Source organism: Dunckerocampus dactyliophorus, chromosome 10, assembly GCF_027744805.1.
Source record: "Dunckerocampus dactyliophorus isolate RoL2022-P2 chromosome 10, RoL_Ddac_1.1, whole genome shotgun sequence".
Lineage (NCBI taxonomy): Eukaryota > Metazoa > Chordata > Actinopteri > Syngnathiformes > Syngnathidae > Dunckerocampus > Dunckerocampus dactyliophorus.
Window position 1 is genome coordinate 4,152,984 of NC_072828.1, and position 19,965 is coordinate 4,172,948.

General features: G+C 42.8%; 1 protein-coding gene across 3 annotated transcripts in view; it reads left to right on the forward strand.

Annotated features, from left to right (window-relative positions):
- The window catches only part of LOC129189112 (cadherin-24-like), a 35,511-nt gene extending 24,569 nt beyond the window's left edge, over nucleotides 1-10,942 (forward strand). For all 3 annotated transcript variants that reach the window (XM_054790464.1, XM_054790465.1, XM_054790466.1), the window contains 9 exons: nucleotides 1,047-1,228; nucleotides 1,329-1,585; nucleotides 1,652-1,788; nucleotides 1,886-2,007; nucleotides 4,437-4,554; nucleotides 4,628-4,930; nucleotides 5,049-5,241; nucleotides 5,321-5,693; nucleotides 7,241-10,942. In XM_054790464.1, coding sequence (XP_054646439.1) covers nucleotides 1,047-1,228; nucleotides 1,329-1,585; nucleotides 1,652-1,788; nucleotides 1,886-2,007; nucleotides 4,437-4,554; nucleotides 4,628-4,930; nucleotides 5,049-5,241; nucleotides 5,321-5,693; nucleotides 7,241-8,005 — 2,450 coding nt within the window. In that variant the 3' untranslated portion in view covers nucleotides 8,006-10,942. The remainder of the gene's footprint in view (nucleotides 1-1,046; nucleotides 1,229-1,328; nucleotides 1,586-1,651; nucleotides 1,789-1,885; nucleotides 2,008-4,436; nucleotides 4,555-4,627; nucleotides 4,931-5,048; nucleotides 5,242-5,320; nucleotides 5,694-7,240) is intronic.
- The last annotated feature ends 9,023 nt before the right edge of the window (nucleotides 10,943-19,965 follow it).

Sequence of the window (19,965 nt, forward strand, 5' to 3'; positions counted from 1 at the left end):
TATCTGATCCAGGTGTAGACACACTGTATCATAAAAAGTCACAAAGTTATGCATCACAGTATCGACATTTGACGCTGGTGTATCATTACTGTATCATAAGAGTGGATGACTTTATGCGTCACAGTATCGATATTTGGTCCAGGTGTAGACATACTGTAGCTTTATGCGTCACAGTATCGATACAGTATCAATCGAATGGAAGATGATATGCAGCACTTTTGTAACAAGTCCGAAGCTTTCAAAGGCTAACGAGTGTTTGCGCTAACATCAACAAAAACGCAACAATTAATTTGCGTCAGCCCGCCACAAATACATTTGGACCACCATGAATAGATTTGGCCCTAGCTGTTCACCTTGGCTCATGACAATGATAATACGATACATCACAGCGATATTTGACACTGGTGTAGCGATACTTTGTTCTCAGACGTGATATGGTACATTGCAAGATCGGCAAATGATGCAGTATCGTAGGAGACGACAATTGATATTTGACGCTGGTACTGTATCCTAGAAATGATGATACAGTACATTGCAATACTGAGCTGGTGTAGGTTAGCGTGTTAATATGGTATCATAAGGGACAACAATAGGATACATGACATCCAGTGTATCATACCGTGACTTATTAAGCTTTAAATGATAAAAAACAAACTTAATTGGGAAACGATCTCATTATTATCACATCACATTATCATTATATTTTTCTTTTCTTATTATTTTGACTGTATTTTTTATTTACATTATTGTTCTCATTACTAATATAATTATTTTTCATATGGTAATTATTATTTCTATTGTGTATATACTTTGTTCCTAATGATTATTATTACAGTATATTACGATCATAATGGCTGCCCACTGCTCCTCAAAAAGAACAAATTTTGCTCTAATTGTAATTGAGAAAATGATTATTATGATCATCATTATTTGGTTATTGTTCTTCCTGCGCTGGCGTCCTGCGGCGTGGAACGGTTAATCATCCTGACGGATGAGCACTATCCGTGTCATCAAGGTCATGACGGCACAATGTTACGTCCCCGCAGGTGCGTGGTCCTTCTCCGTGTCGGAGCTGGCGGCTCCGGGGGTGGAGGTGGGCCGCCTCACCGCCACAGATGCCGACGTGGGCGAGAACGCTCTGCTGGAATTCAGCATCCTGGATGCCGAGGAGGCCCAAACCTTCAACATCAGCTCAAAGGAGCGGGAGGCCGTCATCGTGCTGAACAAAGTGAGAATAAAAAAGATGATTGTGGTGGTTAATAAAATGAGCGGGTATGTGTGTCTTTTCAATGAAGTGGTGTTGGTTGTTGCTGTTCTTCATCCAACAGCTGCTGGATTACGAGGCTCGTAATTCCTACTCCTTCACGGTGGAAGTGGTAAACCCGCTGGTGGACCCCCGCTACCTGAAGAAAGGACCCTTCAAGGACCAGGCGATGGTGCGTGTGATGGTCCTTAACGCCGATGAGCCGCCCCGCTTCTCCCAGGCTTGGTACCATATGGACGTGTCAGAAAACTGCCCCCCCGTCTGCTCTGTGGGCCGGGTGCATGCCGTGGACCCTGACACGGGCCAGAGCGGCAACATCAGGTGTTTATGACGCCATCGCTCACCCTGCCTCGCTCCGGGCTCGCTCACTCTTCCTCCGTCCCGCAGGTACTCCATCGATCCTCAGTCGGACCCGGAGGCTCTGTTCCGCATCGCTTCTGACACGGGATTCATCAGCGCCGTGACGGAGCTGGACCGCGAGCAGGAGCAGTGGCACAACATCACTGTCATGGCCACGCAGAGGGGTGCGTCGCCGGGGCGGCCCCCTCGGGCAACCCTTTCAAAGTGAGCGGCAGAATGACTCCAAGGTCGGCGTGATGAACGTCTCCGTTTTGTGTTTAGACAACCCCAATCTGGTGTCGAGGGTGGTGGTTGCCGTGGAGACGCTCGACCAGAATGACAACGCGCCAGAGTTGGACAGACAGTACGCAACATCCGTGTGCGACTCCAGCGCCCCGGGGCAGGTCTGAATTGATTTTGTCTCGTTTCATTCGTAGATCAGGGGTCTCATCTATAGAGCTTGCGTACGCACAAAACAGGACCGAAAAACTGCGTACACGCAAAGTATGTGACCTATAAAAACACAACCTGGCGTGGGAATGTGTGCACCGGTACGGCACCTTTGTACGCCAGCTTCCTATTTATTTGTATTCATTATTATGACAAACATTTGTGGAAAGCGTTGCTATTTTACCTGACACTGACGGATATCATTTGTCAATCAAATCAATGTGTGCTGGTCAACACATGATGACTGCAAATAGATTGATAGTCGTGGTATCAGTCCTAAAGTATCAGAAACACTGTTACGCACCAGTTTAGTATCCACACTAAAAGAAGCACGAAAAATACAACGCAGCACTTGAATATTTCATCATTTTATTTTGAAATCATGATGATATTATAATGTCTTCACAGAGCGAATATGTCCTCAGTGCTCCGTTACTCTCTTTTCTTTGGACAATTTATCAAAAAATAAGACAGTTCTTGGTTGCATATATCAGTTATGTCATCAATAGCAACATTTATTTGTCTTACCTGCATGATGTTTATTTGTGTGGATAGTGTCAGGGCTGTGTGCGTAAACGTACTCTTATTCCTTCCCTTTTCCACAAATGATGGAGTTTGGTTTTGTTAGGCCTTGAACTAATACACAACATTAGCTCCTCATGATATCATGAAAATATACTTCATATTTGATGATGTAAATGTCATCATAACATTAAATATTTTTTAAATATCCGGAATTAAAGCAATTGATTTTCGACATAACTTCATCCTCGGTTTGAGTCTTGGCATCCACCTTTAAATAAACTGATTTTGCCTCGATATCGGACCACATTCTTTTTAATTTTGCCTCGGTTTGCCGTGCGCCATTCACAGAGATGACAGCGGACGTGCTGTCACTCAGTATTTGTTGTATTTGTTATGCCACTCTTGTGTCTTCCAAATATGACCCTTTTTTCAGTATTTCCACGTCCATTTTTGTGAAAGTCGGCTTCTTTGTCCTTGTCATTTGACAGCAGCCACGGTAACGATGCAGGCGAGGCTCTTTGAATATGGACGCCACATTCGTGAGTCACTTTGCATTCACCTTCATGGTGAAGTGGAGGCGTGGAAAGGGCGTGACCTAAGGCGGAGTTGCATACGCACACTTTTACTCAAGATGGAATCTATTGCATGAATGCGTGCGTACGCCACTTTTTGTAACTCACAAGCTAATCTTGGGTTTCTTGGGTATGCAAACTTTTCGTCAGAACTCCACGCCCATTTTTATACGATAGGTGGGACCCCTGGGGTGCATCTCAGCTTTGTCGTATCGCTGAAAAAGCTGATATGCACTTTTTTCCGTAATAAACTATTTTTGCTGTTGTTTTTTTTAAATTGTCCAAATACAGTATTTCAACTTTATTTTAAAATAATGTTGTTAAATCTTCTTCTCGTAATATTATGACTTCATTCCCACAATATTTTGACTTTACTTCCATCATCTTATAAGTTTTTTTCCCAACCTAATTTTCCAAAAATGTTGTTTTGTTGATTTTTCATATTAGGACTTTTTAAAAATTACATCCTAACTCTATGCTACTAAAATGTTTTTTCTTGTAAAATTGTGACTTTTTTTCTCATTAGAATAAAACTTTTTTTTCTCTGAATATTTTTACTTTATTCTTAGAAAATTTTAGCTCTTTTTTTTATTATTTTATGCCTGTTTCAACGTTCTTTATGTAAATGTTGTTGTGATGATTTCTTTATTCCCATCGTATTTTGACTTAATTCTCATAATAATGTAACTTTTTTGGCAACCTAATTTACAAACCACTGTATTCATGGTTTTGTTTGTTTTTCATAATATTATGACTTTTTAAAAAAACATTTTTTTCTTTAATATTTCAACTTTATGCTACTAAAATGATGTTATTTTACATGTTATGATATCATATCATATCATATCATATCACTGATTTTAGATTACAATATAGTTTAATATATGTTTTTATGAAAAGTTTTTCCTCTCCTCTGTCACCAAAGTGCTTGTTTATGTGGGGTGCAGTTGTTTTTATGAATGTATTTTTTGTATATTATGTATTTTTAATATATTTTTTTAATATTGTATGATATGTATAATATAATATTATATCATAATATATATTTTTCATATTTGATTTATTAAATTTAATATTTTATTATCATTTTTATGTTAATATTTAAAAGTGAATTTTACTGCACTGTTAATTCACAGCAAGTTAAAAGTTCCTTTAGCGAGGGGGGAGGGAAACAACTCGGTGTAGAGAGAAATATGAAAGGAGGCTTGTTTATGTTTTCCTCCGCTTCACTGACCCCTACCAGTGACATCACCGCCTCTTAGTCACGTGACGTCCGTGCCCCGCAGGTCGTTCAGGTTCTCCGAGCCGTCGACCGAGACCCGGGAGGCCAGGACGGCCCGGTCCACTTCAGCATCCCCCCGGAGTCCAGCTCTGCCCTCAACGTCTCCATCAGGGAAGGCGGAGGTAAGCAGGACGCGGGCGGGCGGGCTGGTGGTTGGGCGAAGGCGTACTCATTTATGCGGTTTGTGGTTGTGAGGCGTGACAGCCAGCCTGGTGCTCCGGTCGGCCTTGGAGCCGCTTCCCGGATACTCGTCGTCTTTGGTCACTCTCTACGTGCCGGTGGTGCTGCGCGACGGAGCCTCGGGCCTCGCCAACACCGGCACGGTCACGGTGACCATTTGTCCGTGTCTGCGGGGGGGCATGCGGACAGAAACCAAAGCTCGGGAGCGGCGTTGGGAGAGACGGGCAGTGTGTCGCCCGGCGCCCTCCGCCTCGCCCTCGCTGGTCTTCAGCCTGGTCACCTTGATGGCCTTGCTGGCCTGCGTCACCACTCTTCTGGGTAGGTCACGGCGGCCATGTTTGTGTGTGTGCGTGCGTGTGCGCGTGTGTGGTTGTGACACTGAGCGCTTGTGTCAGGACGTGATGAGTCGCATGGTCACGGCTCCCTTGCCCTTTAGTGGTGTGCGCGCTCTCGCTGTCGCTGCGCCATCATAAGCGAGATGCCCACTCGGCCTCGGAGGAGGATGACGTCAGGGAGAACATCATCTCCTATGACGACGAGGGGGGAGGGGAGGCGGACACGGCGGCCTTTGACATGGCGGCGCTGCAGAGCATGCACAGAATGCAGCACGTGCACGCCAGCAGGAACATGTGAGCTCTGTCCCCAATTAAAAAAGCAAAAACTTCGGCGTGGGGGCTCACTCTAACTGACGTTTGTCTTTGACCGCAGATGGTACACGCAACAGGCAGCACCGCGGGCCAGAACGTACAGCATGAGTCGCAACCTGTACCCGGGCGCGGACTCTCAGCAGCAGCAGCATCATCGGCCTGGCTCGGCGCCGCTCTACGGGCGCCTTTGCTACAGCATCCACACGCTCCCCGTGCTCCGGGACGACCCCACCGGGCCGCTGGAGGCCGGCGTGCAGCTAGGTCAGCACACCGGAGCTCCTTTCAACAGCGCCTCTGAAGCGGTGCGACAGCGCCCCACCGAGACGGGCACCAGTAGTTTGATGGCAGCGCACAAGCTGAGCAGACTGCCCGTCAGGAGTGAAGCCTGCGGCAAAACGATTGTGGCCCAGAACCACAACCAGACCCACTCTAAGGTCAGCTCACAGTACGTGTGTGTGCGTGTGTGCGTGTGTGTGTGTGTGTGTGTGTGTGTGTGTGTGTGTGTCGTCAGACAAGCATGTACTGCCCCTGCAGGCAGATCGCTGAACTTAAAAAAAAAAATGCAAATTAAAAAAAAAAAGAATACAGCTTTGGTTTTTTATGTGCAATTGTACAAAAATACAAATGTTTTAACCAAAGCTGAATTCAAGTGAGATGTTCCTTAATGAAAGATCAAAGGTTCATACAAGCCAACCCAGGAGTCCCAGTCACAGTAAAGTCATAAGAAACAGTAAAGTCATTAATGACGACATAGACTAAATATATTTATACATCTACTAGTTGGCCTACATGATTGAAAATGCAAAAATGCATGCCCATGCATAAATGTATGGGCTATATACATTAATAAAAATATTAGTTGATATTAATAATAAAAATACGTATTTTGCATTAATATAGCGTAGTTTGAACTAATGGGAATAACTGAAATTAAATTTGTACTACTATTTGAAATAAGTGATAATGAATATGTAGGCTAAATATATTAATAAATATATGAGTAAGCTTATATGATTATTTAAATCATAAAAATACATATTTAGCATTAACACCCGTTATCCTCATTAGGGTCGCGCGGGCATGCTGGAGCCTATCCCAGCCACTGTGGGCGAGAGGCGGGGAACAGCCAATGGCAGGGCACATATAGACAAACAAGCATTCACACTCACATTCATACCTATGGACAATTTAGAGTCTCCAATTAAGCTAACATGCATGTTTTTGGAATGTGGGAGGAAACCGGAGTACCCGGAGAAAACCCACACACACACGGGGAGAACATGCAAACTCCACAAACGAAGATTTGAACCCAGGTCTTCCCAACCTCATAATTATGTGGCCAACATGCTAACCACTTGGCCACCGTGCAGGCCCTACTTTGAACTAAAAAAAAACAATTAAAATGTTTACTATGAATACATAAAATAAGTAACAAATGAATGTATAGACAAAATATATCAATACATACCTGTACATTAGTAGGACATATTTTGAATTAATATAATATAGTTTGAACAATACCTTATACTTTCCATTAACATTGATATTACTATATTAGCATTTTATATAGCTTGATTGTATGAAGTGTTTTGTTCAAAAAGTTATTTTTACAATATCAGTAATACAAATATTTTTAATATGAGTTATTTTTTGTTGGTATTTCTATAATCAAGATAAATGAAGAAGCTGCTTTGACACGGAACAAAAATAACCCTAAAAGTATTATTTATAAAAATGGTGATCCAACTTTGACCTCACCTGACTTTTTACGTTATCGAAATAATGTTTTGTAAATTTGGTTACAACGTGCGTGAAGTGAAGAAAATAATAATGAATAACTAATGACGTGTTTACCATAGGAGTCCTTTGTAGACAGTGGATTAGTCCTGACAGTGTATGATATGCTGCCAAAAAGAACATAATCACACAAATAGATTTTATTCTGGACGTTTCTCGCCATCTTTTTGTCTTTGTTCCTCAGATAAAGCCAACTGAGGTCCAGTCCACGCCGCTTGGCGGTCCCGCCAGTCTGACTTGTTCCGAGCCGACCGGTTCTTCCTGCCAAAGTCCGAGCAGCTCGACTGCGAACCAGACCCTGATCAGCACCGGCGCCACCAGCTGCACCATCGACGACATCGACACCGATTCCTCACTCCCGTCCGTTTCCGAGCAAAGTTTCCCAAACGGGGGTGAGAGCGCCCCCGCCAGGGTTCCCGTTTACCCGCCAGTGGACACTTACAGCATCGTGGGCTCACTGAACGGAAGCGCCCGCGGTGGGCTTGGAGTGGGCGGCTCGCAGCTGCTCAACATGATGTCTCCTTTGTCCAAACCCTTCCCCGGGGCGGCCTTTGCTCTCAACAGGGGGTGGAGTGCGGAGGCGGAGCCTGTGAGGACCTCTCAACCCTTACGCATGGAGGACCTGCTCAGTTTCCGCCTGGATCAGGTGACCTCAGACCCGTCGCAGCCGCCCTACGACTCGTTGCAGACTTACGAGTTTGAGGGCCGCGACTCCCGGGCCGAGTCGCTGAGCTCGCTGGGGAGCGGCGAGGGCGGGAAGGACGAGGACGGAAAAGACGAGGGCGGGAAAGCGGCGGGGGGGATGGAGGAGTTAAACGTGAAGTTCCAGCGGCTGCTGGAGCTCATCAGGGACAGGAAGAGCAGGAAGGAGCAGGAGAAGGAGGCTGACGACTCTCCTACACGGACCACCCGGGACCAAGGGAAAGAGGTGCAGAGGTGGGACTTTTAGGGAGGAGGCGCCCCCCATGTCCCTGGCAACAAGCCGTGCACAGCGCATCACTTTCACCTCCACCGTCACTTTGCACTAATGCACGGGAATCCTTTACGCAGCAGCTATTAATGAATATGGATGACTGCATATGAATATTCATGAGCACTTGGGATTTCAATACAAGACCCATGAAAAATTTACACGGATTCAAATATTGAAATTGTTAGAAAATAGGCCCTCATTTAATATTGAGCAGAATAGTGATATTTAATATTGATACGGCTGGAAAATGACAGGAATGTTCACAGAGTGCAACTGTTGCACTCGCCACGTTTTGCTGCCCCCGGGTGGTGGTGGTATGAACTGCACATGGATTAAAAGATGATTGGTTTTCACTCGCAAGGCTGTGGTGTACTCTTGGAAATAGCAACACATGCCGTCCTGCGTATTCTTGTGGACTCAAGCTAATGGGGGAGGGGGGGAATCCTACAGCGACACACCCTCACAAAATCATTGTAGAACCTCCAAAGTCATCTTTGACTACATAATTAAAAACCCGCATTGCCGAAATCATGTCAATGTAATTCATCTGTTCCAGTGTCAAACTGTGGCCTTTAATTAGCTGTATTGGCTGTTTGTCACATTGTAACATTCTTAACTTTCATACAAGTGTAAAAAGAAGACAACGCTTGCTAACTGTTAAATGCAAAAACCAGAAAACCCTCAGTCTCGACTCTCCTAACGGCCATTCAAGGGTAAAAAAGTTAAGCAGTGTTAATATTGAAATGAAAAAAATCAGAAAATGCTCAGTCTAGACCAGAGGTCGGGAACCTTTTTGGCGAAGAGAGCCAAGAAAGCCACATATTTAAAAACGTATTTCTGAGAGAGATTCATTTAGCCTGTTAGCTTCTTCTCCTTTAGCTTACACAGGTAGGGAGTTTGCTAACGACTATTGACCGCAACAGGAAAGTCAGAAGGAGATTGATTGACAATGGTCTACAGCCAATCAGGACGCAGAACAGAATGGGTGGGTTCTCCCTTAGCTAGTAAGTACTGTTGTGGTTCTATATTTAGCTGGCTATCGTCTATCATGAGATGCATGAGAATTTTTTATTATTTTGAACATTAATACTGTGATTTCTACAACGTTTTACTTTAAAATGTAGGTAGAAAAAAATGTAAATATATTTTTTTATGGTGTTAAGTAATGTCTGAGCCAGATGCAGCCATGAAAAGAGCCAAAGGTTCTTACCTCTGGTCCAGACTCTCCTGTCATATAAAAGTGAAAAGAAGCCATCAATTGGCAACAGTATGCAGCAGTGGTTCTCTGTCATGCCGCCACTGGGGGACAGTAATGTTTTTGCGCCCCCCCAATTTGAAATACTTTTGAGAAACTGATAATATCTATTTATTTATCTGTACAGTACAGACTGAACTCCAAACTGAAACCAGCGAAATGCAACAGAATGGAGAGCAGTGAAGCATACACGAATATTCAAGAGTCCAAATTGCAGTTCATTCATAAGTGAATTTACGCAAAGTAGGATTCAGTATTATTCAATGGAATATTCTCATAGTTATGGCATAGAAAACTTGTTTACGCACTTGTAAATACAGTTTTTAACATTATTAGAGCCCTCAATAACACCCCTATAGTCAAATTTATATTTGTATTACCCAATATAGTAGATATAATCAGAGAAAATAAGACATGTTAGACATAAATAAGATAGCAGACTCACACGTTAGCAGTTCCTCGTTGTTTTTTCTGGACAGCGTACTTTACACTCGTATTATCCAATATAGTAGACAGAATAAAAGTAAATAAGCTATGTAAGATGTAAATAAAACTCCTGCTCAGGCAGTGTCACAGTAAATGCAGTGTCACAGTAAATATGTCCCCTAGGGAACCTTAGTGGGGAGTCTAGTGCCTGTCTCACCGAACACCGACACCCAGTGGTCAATGTAGAATACGGCAGTACATTCACAATTACAATGCTTCTTTTGGCTTGTTATTTGTATTTTAGTTCATTTATTTACATCATTTAGCCATTTTATGCTTGAAAATACTTCATTTAGGCCAAGAATAAGTACAAAAAACTAATAGGCCGTATTCAACCACGAAACGGTGATCAAACAATAAAATGCTCAGTCTCGGCTCTATAGTCTTGACTCTCCTAACTGCCATTCGAGTGTAAAAAGAAGTTATGAGGGGTTCATAGTAAACGGCAAAAACCAGAAAACAGCCATCTTACCTTTAACATGAAATGACGTGGTGGCAAAAGCCAAAGAAAAAGTAGATTGTCCCATGCTGGCTGCACTTTTGCAAAATGTTGAAGGTAATGTTGGACGTATTTTCACCTGAAAATGTGTCTGGACGTCCGTATTGTACGACTCCAGAGGTTCCGCTGTTAGTGACCTCAACCAGTGTTTCCATTCATGACCTCGATCAAGCACAAATGGAGCTACCTATTTCATCAGGACGCCGCTGCTTGTCGCCAAACACTGTTGAAAGGCACGTAGGCTGAGGGTGCATTCGTGTAAAATGTGCTCATTTTTGGTGCAAATCCAAATAGATGTTCCCTTTTTAAATTTTTTCGGTTCCACGTGTGACGGGGCAGTGATCCACCAGATCCAGCGGATGGCGTTGTGGTTGTTTTAGCCTTGCACCTGCTTCTTAATGCATATTACTGCCACCTGCAGGCCTGGAGTGGAACAGCACCTCCCTGGAAAAACAGGGCTTTTTATCAGACACATGCCTTTCAAAAAAGAATAATTGATGAATTTTAGTGGGAAAAGTGAGAGACGTGAATGTGGAAGAGCCTTTATAGTTGATGTTTTTAATCATTTGCCATATTAGCACCCCGCCTTTCGAAAAGGCAAAGCAGGTTAGGATGCAGAAAGCATCGTGGAGGACGCAGCAAAAGATTGTCACTCGCTGCGGTGACTCACTCCTACAACGCTTTGAAAATCTATTGCATTTTCACAAGGCCTGATTAGGCTCCGTCATTTTTTAATTTTCTTTACCAAAGCCTGCTGAAATGTAATTATTCTTTCTCCTCACGGCCAAAGGCAATTTTGCTGCTAATCGACTGGCGCTCGCTCTCTTGGAAGATTGTCACGCTTTCCAGGCAAATTTGAGAGGAGAGAAAGTTATTGGTGTTAAAAAGGAACAAGCTGTTGTGCTACACGGCGCGCTAATGACTCACGATGTCCACGGAATATAAAGAACAAGCACGCACACTCGTCACCTGTGGGTCAGGAATGGAACCATGAACTGAAGGACACACACACACACACACACACACACATGCTGGATGAGTCACGTCTGGATGGAAATACTCTCTTGTTTTTCTTTTTCTTTGCCTGCGGCACATTCTGAAAATATAATTTAACATGAAAACTACAGAAAACTCGCAACAACAGCAAAAATGGAAAAATCAGCAGTAATTTTACTAAAGTCAAAATATGAAAAGAAAAAAGGTGTAATTTTACCAGCATAACGTAATATTATAAGGAAAAATTACATCACGTTAGTAGCATAAAGTTTAAATATTCAAGGAAGAAGTATATTTTTTTAAGACGTAATATGATAAAACAATAAAGTTGTCATTTGTGGAAAATGAGGTTGCGTAAAAAGTGTTACAAGATTAAAGTCATAATTATGAGAATAAAATTTACAAGAAGAAAGTCGAAATATTTTTTTTTAAACCAAGAAATAGCAGAGCAAAGAATAAAGTCAAAATATTACGATAAAAAAGTCCCAATTCTACAAGAATAAAGTCATAATATAAGGAGGAAAAATAATCATTTTAAAAATATTATCTAAAAAAAGAATTTAACAAGAAAATCAAAAGAAAAAAACAAAAGTGGGAAAAATCTTAAATTTTACAAGAATAAAGTCAAAATATTAAGAGAAAAAAGTTGTAATTCAACCAGAAAAGTCAGAATTTCACGAGAATAATGTCATATCACGAGAAAAAATAATGGGGTTGGAACATTAAAAAATGGTATTGGAACACTAGGTTGCTGGAAAAAAAAAATTATGTTATGTTAATGACTTTCAATTTTTTAAATATATTTTATTCTTATTATAATGAAATAATAATATTTAAGCATGTTTTCTTTTTTTTTAAAGCACTTCCATTCATCCATTTTCTATGCCATTTGCTCATTAGGGTCGTCGGCATGTTGGAGCCTATCCCAGCTGACTTTGGGTGACAGGCGGGGTACACCCTGGACTGGTGGCCAGCCAATGGCAGGGCACATATAGACAAACAACCATTCACACTCACATTCATACCTATGGACAATTTAGAGTCTCCAATTAACCTCACCTGCATGTTTTTAGAATGTGGGAGGAAACCGGAGTACCCGGAGAAAACCCACACACGCACGGGGAGAACATGCAAACTCCACACAGATCCACACCGATCTCTAGACTGTATGGCCAACATGCTAACCTCTCAGCCACCGTGCATCTTTTTAAAGCACTTCTCCTTTAAAGTTTAAATAGTTGGAAAATTTAAAAAAAAACAACCAACAGAACTAAAAATTAGCTGTAATTTTACAAGAATAAAGTTATATTAAGAAAACAAAGTCATAGTCTAACAATATATATATGACACTGCTAATGGGACCAACAGGTACAGGAAGCCGCTGGGGAGATAAAGCTAAATGGAAAGCTAAATTGTAGCTGTATGATACAACCCGAACAGAGCGTGTGATTAAAGTTTATGAAGAGTTAATAGGCTTGCTTTATTCTACACCACCCACAGAACACTACCTCTTTTAGAAGAGTCTAACGACGACGACCATTTGTCCTTTTTTTCAATAACTCCTCCTCCAACTCCACCACAACGACGTATGCTGGACCACTCCTCTTCAAAGGTAAATAACATTTATCATTACGTATTATTATATCATTTTTATTATTGTTTTTTTCATTTATTATCCTCATTTAATATTACTACTGCATCCAAACTCATATTTACATACATACACATATACTGTATATGTATACACGTACATGTAGTACCTATATCATTGGTAATATTACCTTTACCCCGACTTAAGAACAATTCGACTTAAGAACGGTCGTCTGGAACCAATTGTGTTTGTTGGTTGGGGACTTAGTGTATATACATAGACTTGATCAAAATGTTAAGACCAGTTGAAAAATTGCTGGAATTTGCATTTTGCACATTTGGATTATTGAATACAACAATTAAACTGAAATAGGTTGTTTTTCAGCTGATCAAAAGTTTAAGACCATCGCTCAAAAAATAACAAAACAACAAAAAACTCTCCATACCAGAACAAAAAGTGTTGTCAGTAGGACTCAGTAATGAGTACCGTTCTTGTTAATCACTTCAAAAATTGGTTCTGCATGTAAGCAGCCGCCGTTTGACGACCCTGCACCACCTGAAGCTCCAGTGTTCCATTGAATGAAAAAGCACCCCAGATCATGATGGACCCCCCTCCACTGTGCCGGGTAGAAAACATCTCAGGTAACAAGCATCAAAGTCAAATAAATTCTGTATAACAGGGGAATTGTATATCACACTTCTCCCTGTAAATCTGTTGAGCACTTGACGGCATTTAGATCTACAATTCTATCTGCTTTAAAGGCTGGACAGGACAGAGGTAGGAATAAGAAAAAGAAAAAAAAAGAAAACATCTCAGGTGGGATCTCCTTATCATGCCAGTAACGTTGGAAGCCATCTGGACCGTCAAGGTTACATTTTTTCTCATCGGAGATAAAACTTTTTTCCACCTTTCAATGTCCCATGTTTGATGCTCCCTGGCAAAGTCTAAATGGGCACTTTTGTGGCGTTGAAGGAGACGAGGTCTTTGAATTCCTTTTTTGTTTTTTAAAGCCTTTTCCCGTAGATGGTGTCTGATGGTTATTGCACTGCAGTCGGCACCAGTAAGGGCCTTGATTCGGGTGGAAGACCGCCCTGTGTCTTGATGGACAGCCAATCGGATCCTCCGGCTCAGCGCAGGTGTGATTTTTTTGGGGGGGTCTACCACTTGACTTTTTTTGTTCCATAATGCTCAGGATCTTTCAAAAAATGTAGAATGACTGTCTTACTGAATTCAACTTAATCATTTAAGTTGAATTCAGTAAGAATGGTGTGTTTGAACGCAACGCCTCATTTCTCATAATAACACGGATAAAATGTGATTCAAATATTCCGCTACTACTAAAGAAACTAGTGTAGGTAAATAGATTTTTTTAAGACATGTGACATCATTTTCAGTTCATTTGGAGCTGTTAATACATGCAAATATACATAATCCATTTTTCTGTCTTTCAATAAAATACAGTAGAAATGGGCATATTTCAGACATCATTTCAAATGTTGATTAATCATGATTAATTCGTTTGAAACCCATGATTAACCTGATTAAAAATTTTAATCATTTCACAGTACTAATATATATATACAGACCCTTTCCAAAAAATTAGAATGTCATGGAAAAGTTGTTTAATTTCCATAATTCCATTCAAAAAGTTAAACTTTCATAGATTATAGATTCAGGGCCCATAATTTAAACGATTTCAAGTATTTATTTGTTTATTTTTACATAATTTGGGCTTCCAGCTCATTAAACCCACAAAAACAGGAATTCAAAAAATTAGAATACTGTGAAGAAATCAGCCCAAATTTTGCACGGCATGAATGTTTTAAACTGAGTGTCACACACTAATCATCTACTAACCTCAAATCACCTGCACAGGCTTCCCCAGGTGTCATTACATTGCTTCAGTTTGGTTCAATTGTCTCAGTTCGGTTCAATATGGGGAAGACTGCAGACATGACAACTGGCCAGAAGACCATCATTGATACCCTCCATAGGATGGGTAAGCCACAAAAGGTCATAGCTAAGGAGGCTGGTTGTTCACAGAGTGCTGTGTCCAAGCATATCAATGGAAAGTCTAAAGGAAGGGCAAAATGTGGCAGGAGAAGATGCACCAGCAAAAGAGATGACCGTGGGCTTCAGCGGATTATCAAACAGGGAAGATTCAAGAATCTGGCAGAGATCCAGAAAGAGTGGAATGAGGCGGGAGTCACAGCTTCAAAAACCACCACATTCAGACGCATCCTTGAGATGGGCTACAACTGTGGGGTTCCTCGGGTCAAGCCACTTCTGAACCTGAACCTGAGCCAACGTAGGAAGCGTCTCCACTGGGCCAAGGAGAAGAAGGACTGGACTGTTAGCCAGTGGTCCAAGGTCCTCTTTTCCGATGAAAGTAAAGTGTGCCTTTCATTTGGGAACCAAGGTCCAAGGGTTTGGAGGAAGACGGGTGAGGAACAGAACCCAAGCTGCCTGAGGTCCAGTGTGAAATATCCACAGTCCGTCATGATTTGGGGTGCAATGTCCGGTGCAGGTGTTGGTAAACTCTGCTTTCTTAAATCCAAGGGCACCGCAACAGTCTACCAGAATGTTTTAGAGGACTTCATGATTCCTTCTGCAGAGGATCTGTATGGAGATGCAGATTTCATCTCCAGCAGGACCTGGCCCCTGCCCATACCGCCAGAAGCACCAAAACCTGGTTTGATGCCCATGCCATCACAGTGCTTGACTGGCCAGCCAACTCACCGGACCTAAACCCCATTGAGAATCTATGGGGTATTCTCAAGAGGAAAATGAGGGGCACCAGACGCAACAACAAAGAAGAGCTGACAGCAAGCATCAAGGAAATCTGGGCTTCCATAACTCCCAGGCAATGCCACAGGCTGATTGCTTCAATGCCACGTCGCATCGAGGCAGTGATTAAGGCAAAGGGATTCCCAACCAAGCATTGAAGATTGACATATTGTTTTGAAAGTACCATATTTTGATTGATTTGATGTGATCCTAATTTCTTTCTTTTTTTTCCTGCAAAAACTGAGAAGTAAATGGTGATTTCTTCACAGTATTCTAATTTTTTGAATTCCTGTTTTCGTGGGTTTTATGAGCTGGAAGCCCAAATTACGTAAAAATAAACAAATAAATACTTGAAATCTTATAAATTGTGGGCCCTGAATCTATAATCTATGAAAATTTAACTTTTTGAATAGAAATTATGGAAATTAAACAACTTTTCCATGACATTCAAATTTTTTGGAAAGGGTCTGTATATGTGTATATATATATATATATATATATATATATATATATATATACACATACATGTGGGGATATGGGGATGTCCCGATCCACATTTTGGCTTCTGATCCAATTTTTTTTTAGTCTTGCCGATCCAATCTGATCCAGTACCAATCCTCAACCAGTGTTTTTTTTTTTTCTTATAATAATAAGCTTTTGTTACAATGAGTGAACATCAATTTGTGGAATTAAATATGGTTATGAGAATAGTTCTTCAAAGCATTAAAAATAAAGCAACCAAAGTATTATCCAATTGACTTTTTTATTACACAGCAGGACCAACAATATTGTTTGGCTTTTGTAACAAACCTCTGTGAGTCAGGTCCCTACTCCAATAAAAGATCCAATAAAAGTCCATCCAATAAAAGATAAAATTGGAAAAACGGGCATGCAAAATACTTTTAGGGTTTGACATGGTTATACTGTCGATCAATTTGTGGTGTGATTTAGAATATATGACAAACTCTCTTAGGGTCATAAGGGTCATATGAAATCCATTCAATCTTTTCCCAAATTCCATTTTTTTCATTTTAATTTTTTAGAAATCTGTTTTTTTTTTTACCATTTTCCACTTATTTTACCAGTATAGAGTGTGTGCTATTTGGGTTAGTGAATAAAATGCAATAATCCTTACATTTATTGATGCAATACATTATTGCCCCATTTTGTCCAGTAATTGAGAAATGGATGTAGCTTAGCTAACTTTTCTAATGGGCTGTCAGTCTCAGCACATATTGCTACAAAATCTTCAACAAACTGTAATGCCCGTGCTTGGGATTAGGAAGATGTAGTCACACGTGTGATTCCAATCACGTTATTAATGCAAGATATTTTAATGACACCCTGATGTTTATATAATTAGACAAATGTGACAAACAGCGCTCTTATTTTGAAGGCCGGAATGTGTTGTGTGTGTTGAGAATGGCAATCGATGGTTGATACATGCTGGGCATCCCAAATATATATACATATATATTGACTAAAATTATATTATTTTCTGAGTTTATTCTCAGAAAATTGCAAGTTTTTTTTCCTTAGAATACTTTTTTCTTTTAATATTTTGACGTTTGTTTTTTTATTTTTGCTCTTGTTTTATCACCATTTTCTAACTATTTTAACTTTCTTTTTATACATTTTCTTCTCGTAATTATGAATTCATTCCCATAATGTTTTGGCTTTTTCCGCCACATAAGTTTCCAAAAATGACAACTTTATTTGTTGCTTTGTTTGTCATATTATAACTGTCATATTGTCATATTATAACTTTAAAAAAATAACATACTTCAACTCCTCCCTGAGCTACCACCTTATTGTGGAGGAGGAGTTTGCGTGTCCCGATGATCCTAGGAGCTAAGTTGTCAGGGGTTTCTATGCCCCTGGTAGGGTCACCCACGACAAACAGGTCCTAGGTGAGGGACCAGACAAAAAGTAGCTCAATAGACCTCTATGATGACAAAAAACATTGGACCACGTTTTCCCTTGCCCGGACGCGGGTCACCGGGGCCCCCCTCTGGAGCCAGGCCTGGAGGAGGGGCACGATGGCGAGCGTCTGGTGGCCGGGCCTACGCCCATGGGGCCCGGCCGGGCACAGCCCGAAGAGACAACATGGGTCCCCCCTCCAATGAGCTCACCACTCATGAGAGGGGCCAAAGCGGTCGGGTGCAGAGTGAGCTGGGTGACAGCCGAAGGCGGGGACCTTGGCGGTCCAATCCTCAGCTACAGAAACTAGCTCTAGGGACATGGAATGTCACCTCTCTGGTAGGGAAAGTGCCTGAGCTGGTGCATGAGGTTGAGAAGTTCCGGCTAGATATAGTCGGACTCACCTCAACGCACAGCAAGGGCTCTGGAACCAGTCCTCTTGAGAAGGGTTGGACCTTGTTCCACTCTGGCGTTGCCAGCAGTGAGAGGCGACGGGCAGGGGTGGCAATTCTTGTTGCACCCAGGCTTGTGGCCGGCATGTTGGAGTTTAACCCGGTGAACGAGAGGGTACTGTAGTTTCCCTCCGCCTTTGAGTGCCTTTGAGTGCTTGGGTCCTGACTGTTGTTTGTGCTTATGCGCCAAACAGCAGTTCAGAATACCCACCTTTTTTGGAGTCTCTAGAGGAAGTACTGGAGAGTGCTCCCTCAGGCGATTCCCTTGTTCTGCTGGGGGACTTCATTGCTCACGTTGGCAGCGACAGCGAGACCTGGAGAGGCGTGATTGGGAGGAACGGCCCCCCTGATCTGAACCCGAGCGGTGCTTTGTGCTCGTCACAGATTGTCGATAACAAACACAATGTTCAAGCATAAGGGTGTCCACATGTGCACTTGGCACCAGAACACCCTAGGCCGCACTTCCATGATTGACTTTGTGGTCGTATCATCGGACTTGCGGCCATATGTTTTGGACACTCGGGTGAAGAGAGGGGCGGACCTGTCAACTGATCACCACCTGGTGGTAAGTTGGCTCCGATGGTGGGGGAGGATGCCGGTCAAACCTGGCAGGCCCAAACGTATTGTGAGGGTCTGCTGGGAACGACTGGCAGAGTCCCCTGTCAGAAGGAGTTTCAACTCCCACCTCCGGGAGAGCTTCGACCATGTTCCGAGGGAGGTGGCGGACATTGAGTCTGAATGGGCCATGTTCCGTGCCTCTATTGTCGAGGCAGCTGATCGGAGCTGTGGCCATAAGGTGGTTGGTGCCTGTTGTGGCGGTAATCCCAGAACCCGTTGGTGGACACCAGTGGTGAGGGATGCAGTCAAGATGAAGAAGGAGTCCTATCGGGCCTTTTTGGCTCATGGGACTCCGGAAGCAGCTGACAGGTATCGGCAGGCCAAGCGGTCTGCGGCTCTGGCAGTCACTGAGGCAAAAACTCGGACATGGGAGGAGTTCGGAGAAGCCATGGAGAATGACTTCTGGACGGCTTCGAAGAGATTCTGGACCACCATTCGGCGTCTCAGGAGGGGGAAGCAGTGCACAGTCAACACCGTGTATGGTGGGGATGGTGTGCTGCTGACATTGACTCGGGATGTTGTGGATCGGTGGAAGAATACTTCCAAAAAGACCTCCAATCCCACCGACACGTCTTCCTATGAGGAAGCAGAGCCTGGGGACTCCACGGTGGGCTCTCCTATCTCTGGGGCTAAGGTTGCTGAGGTTGTCAAAAAGCTCCTTGGTGGCAGGGCCCCGGGGGTGGATGAGATTCGCCCGGAGTTCCTTAAGGCCATGGATGCTGTAGGCATGTCTTGGTTGACATGACTCTGCAGCATCGCGTGGACATCGGGGGCAGTGCCTCTGGATTGCTGGGTGGTGGTTCCCCTTTTTAAGAAGGGGGACCGGAGGGTGTGTTCCAAATATCGTGGAATCACACTCCTCAGCCTCCCTGGTAAGGTCTATTCAGGGGTTCTGCAGAGGAGGATCCGCCGGATAGTTAAATCTCGGATTCAGGAGGAGCAGTGTGGTTTTCGTCCTGGTCGTGGAACTGTGGACCAGCTCTACACTTTCAGCAGGGTCCTTGAGGGTGCATGGGAGTTTGCCCAACCAGTCTACATGTGTTTTGTGGACTTGGAGAAGGCATTCGACCGTGTTCCTCGAGGAATTTTGTGGGGAGTACTCCGGGAGTATGGGGTATCGGACCAGCTAATTCAAGCTGTTCGTTCCCTGTATGACCGGTGTCAGAGTTTGGTTCGCATTGCCGGCAGTAAGTCGGACCCGTTTCCAGTGAGGGTTGGGCTCCGCCAGGGTTGCCCTTTGTCACCAATTCTGTTCATTATTTTTATGGACAGAATTTCTAGGCGCAGCCAGGGCGTTGAGGGGTTCTGGTTTGGTGGCTGCAGGATTGAGTC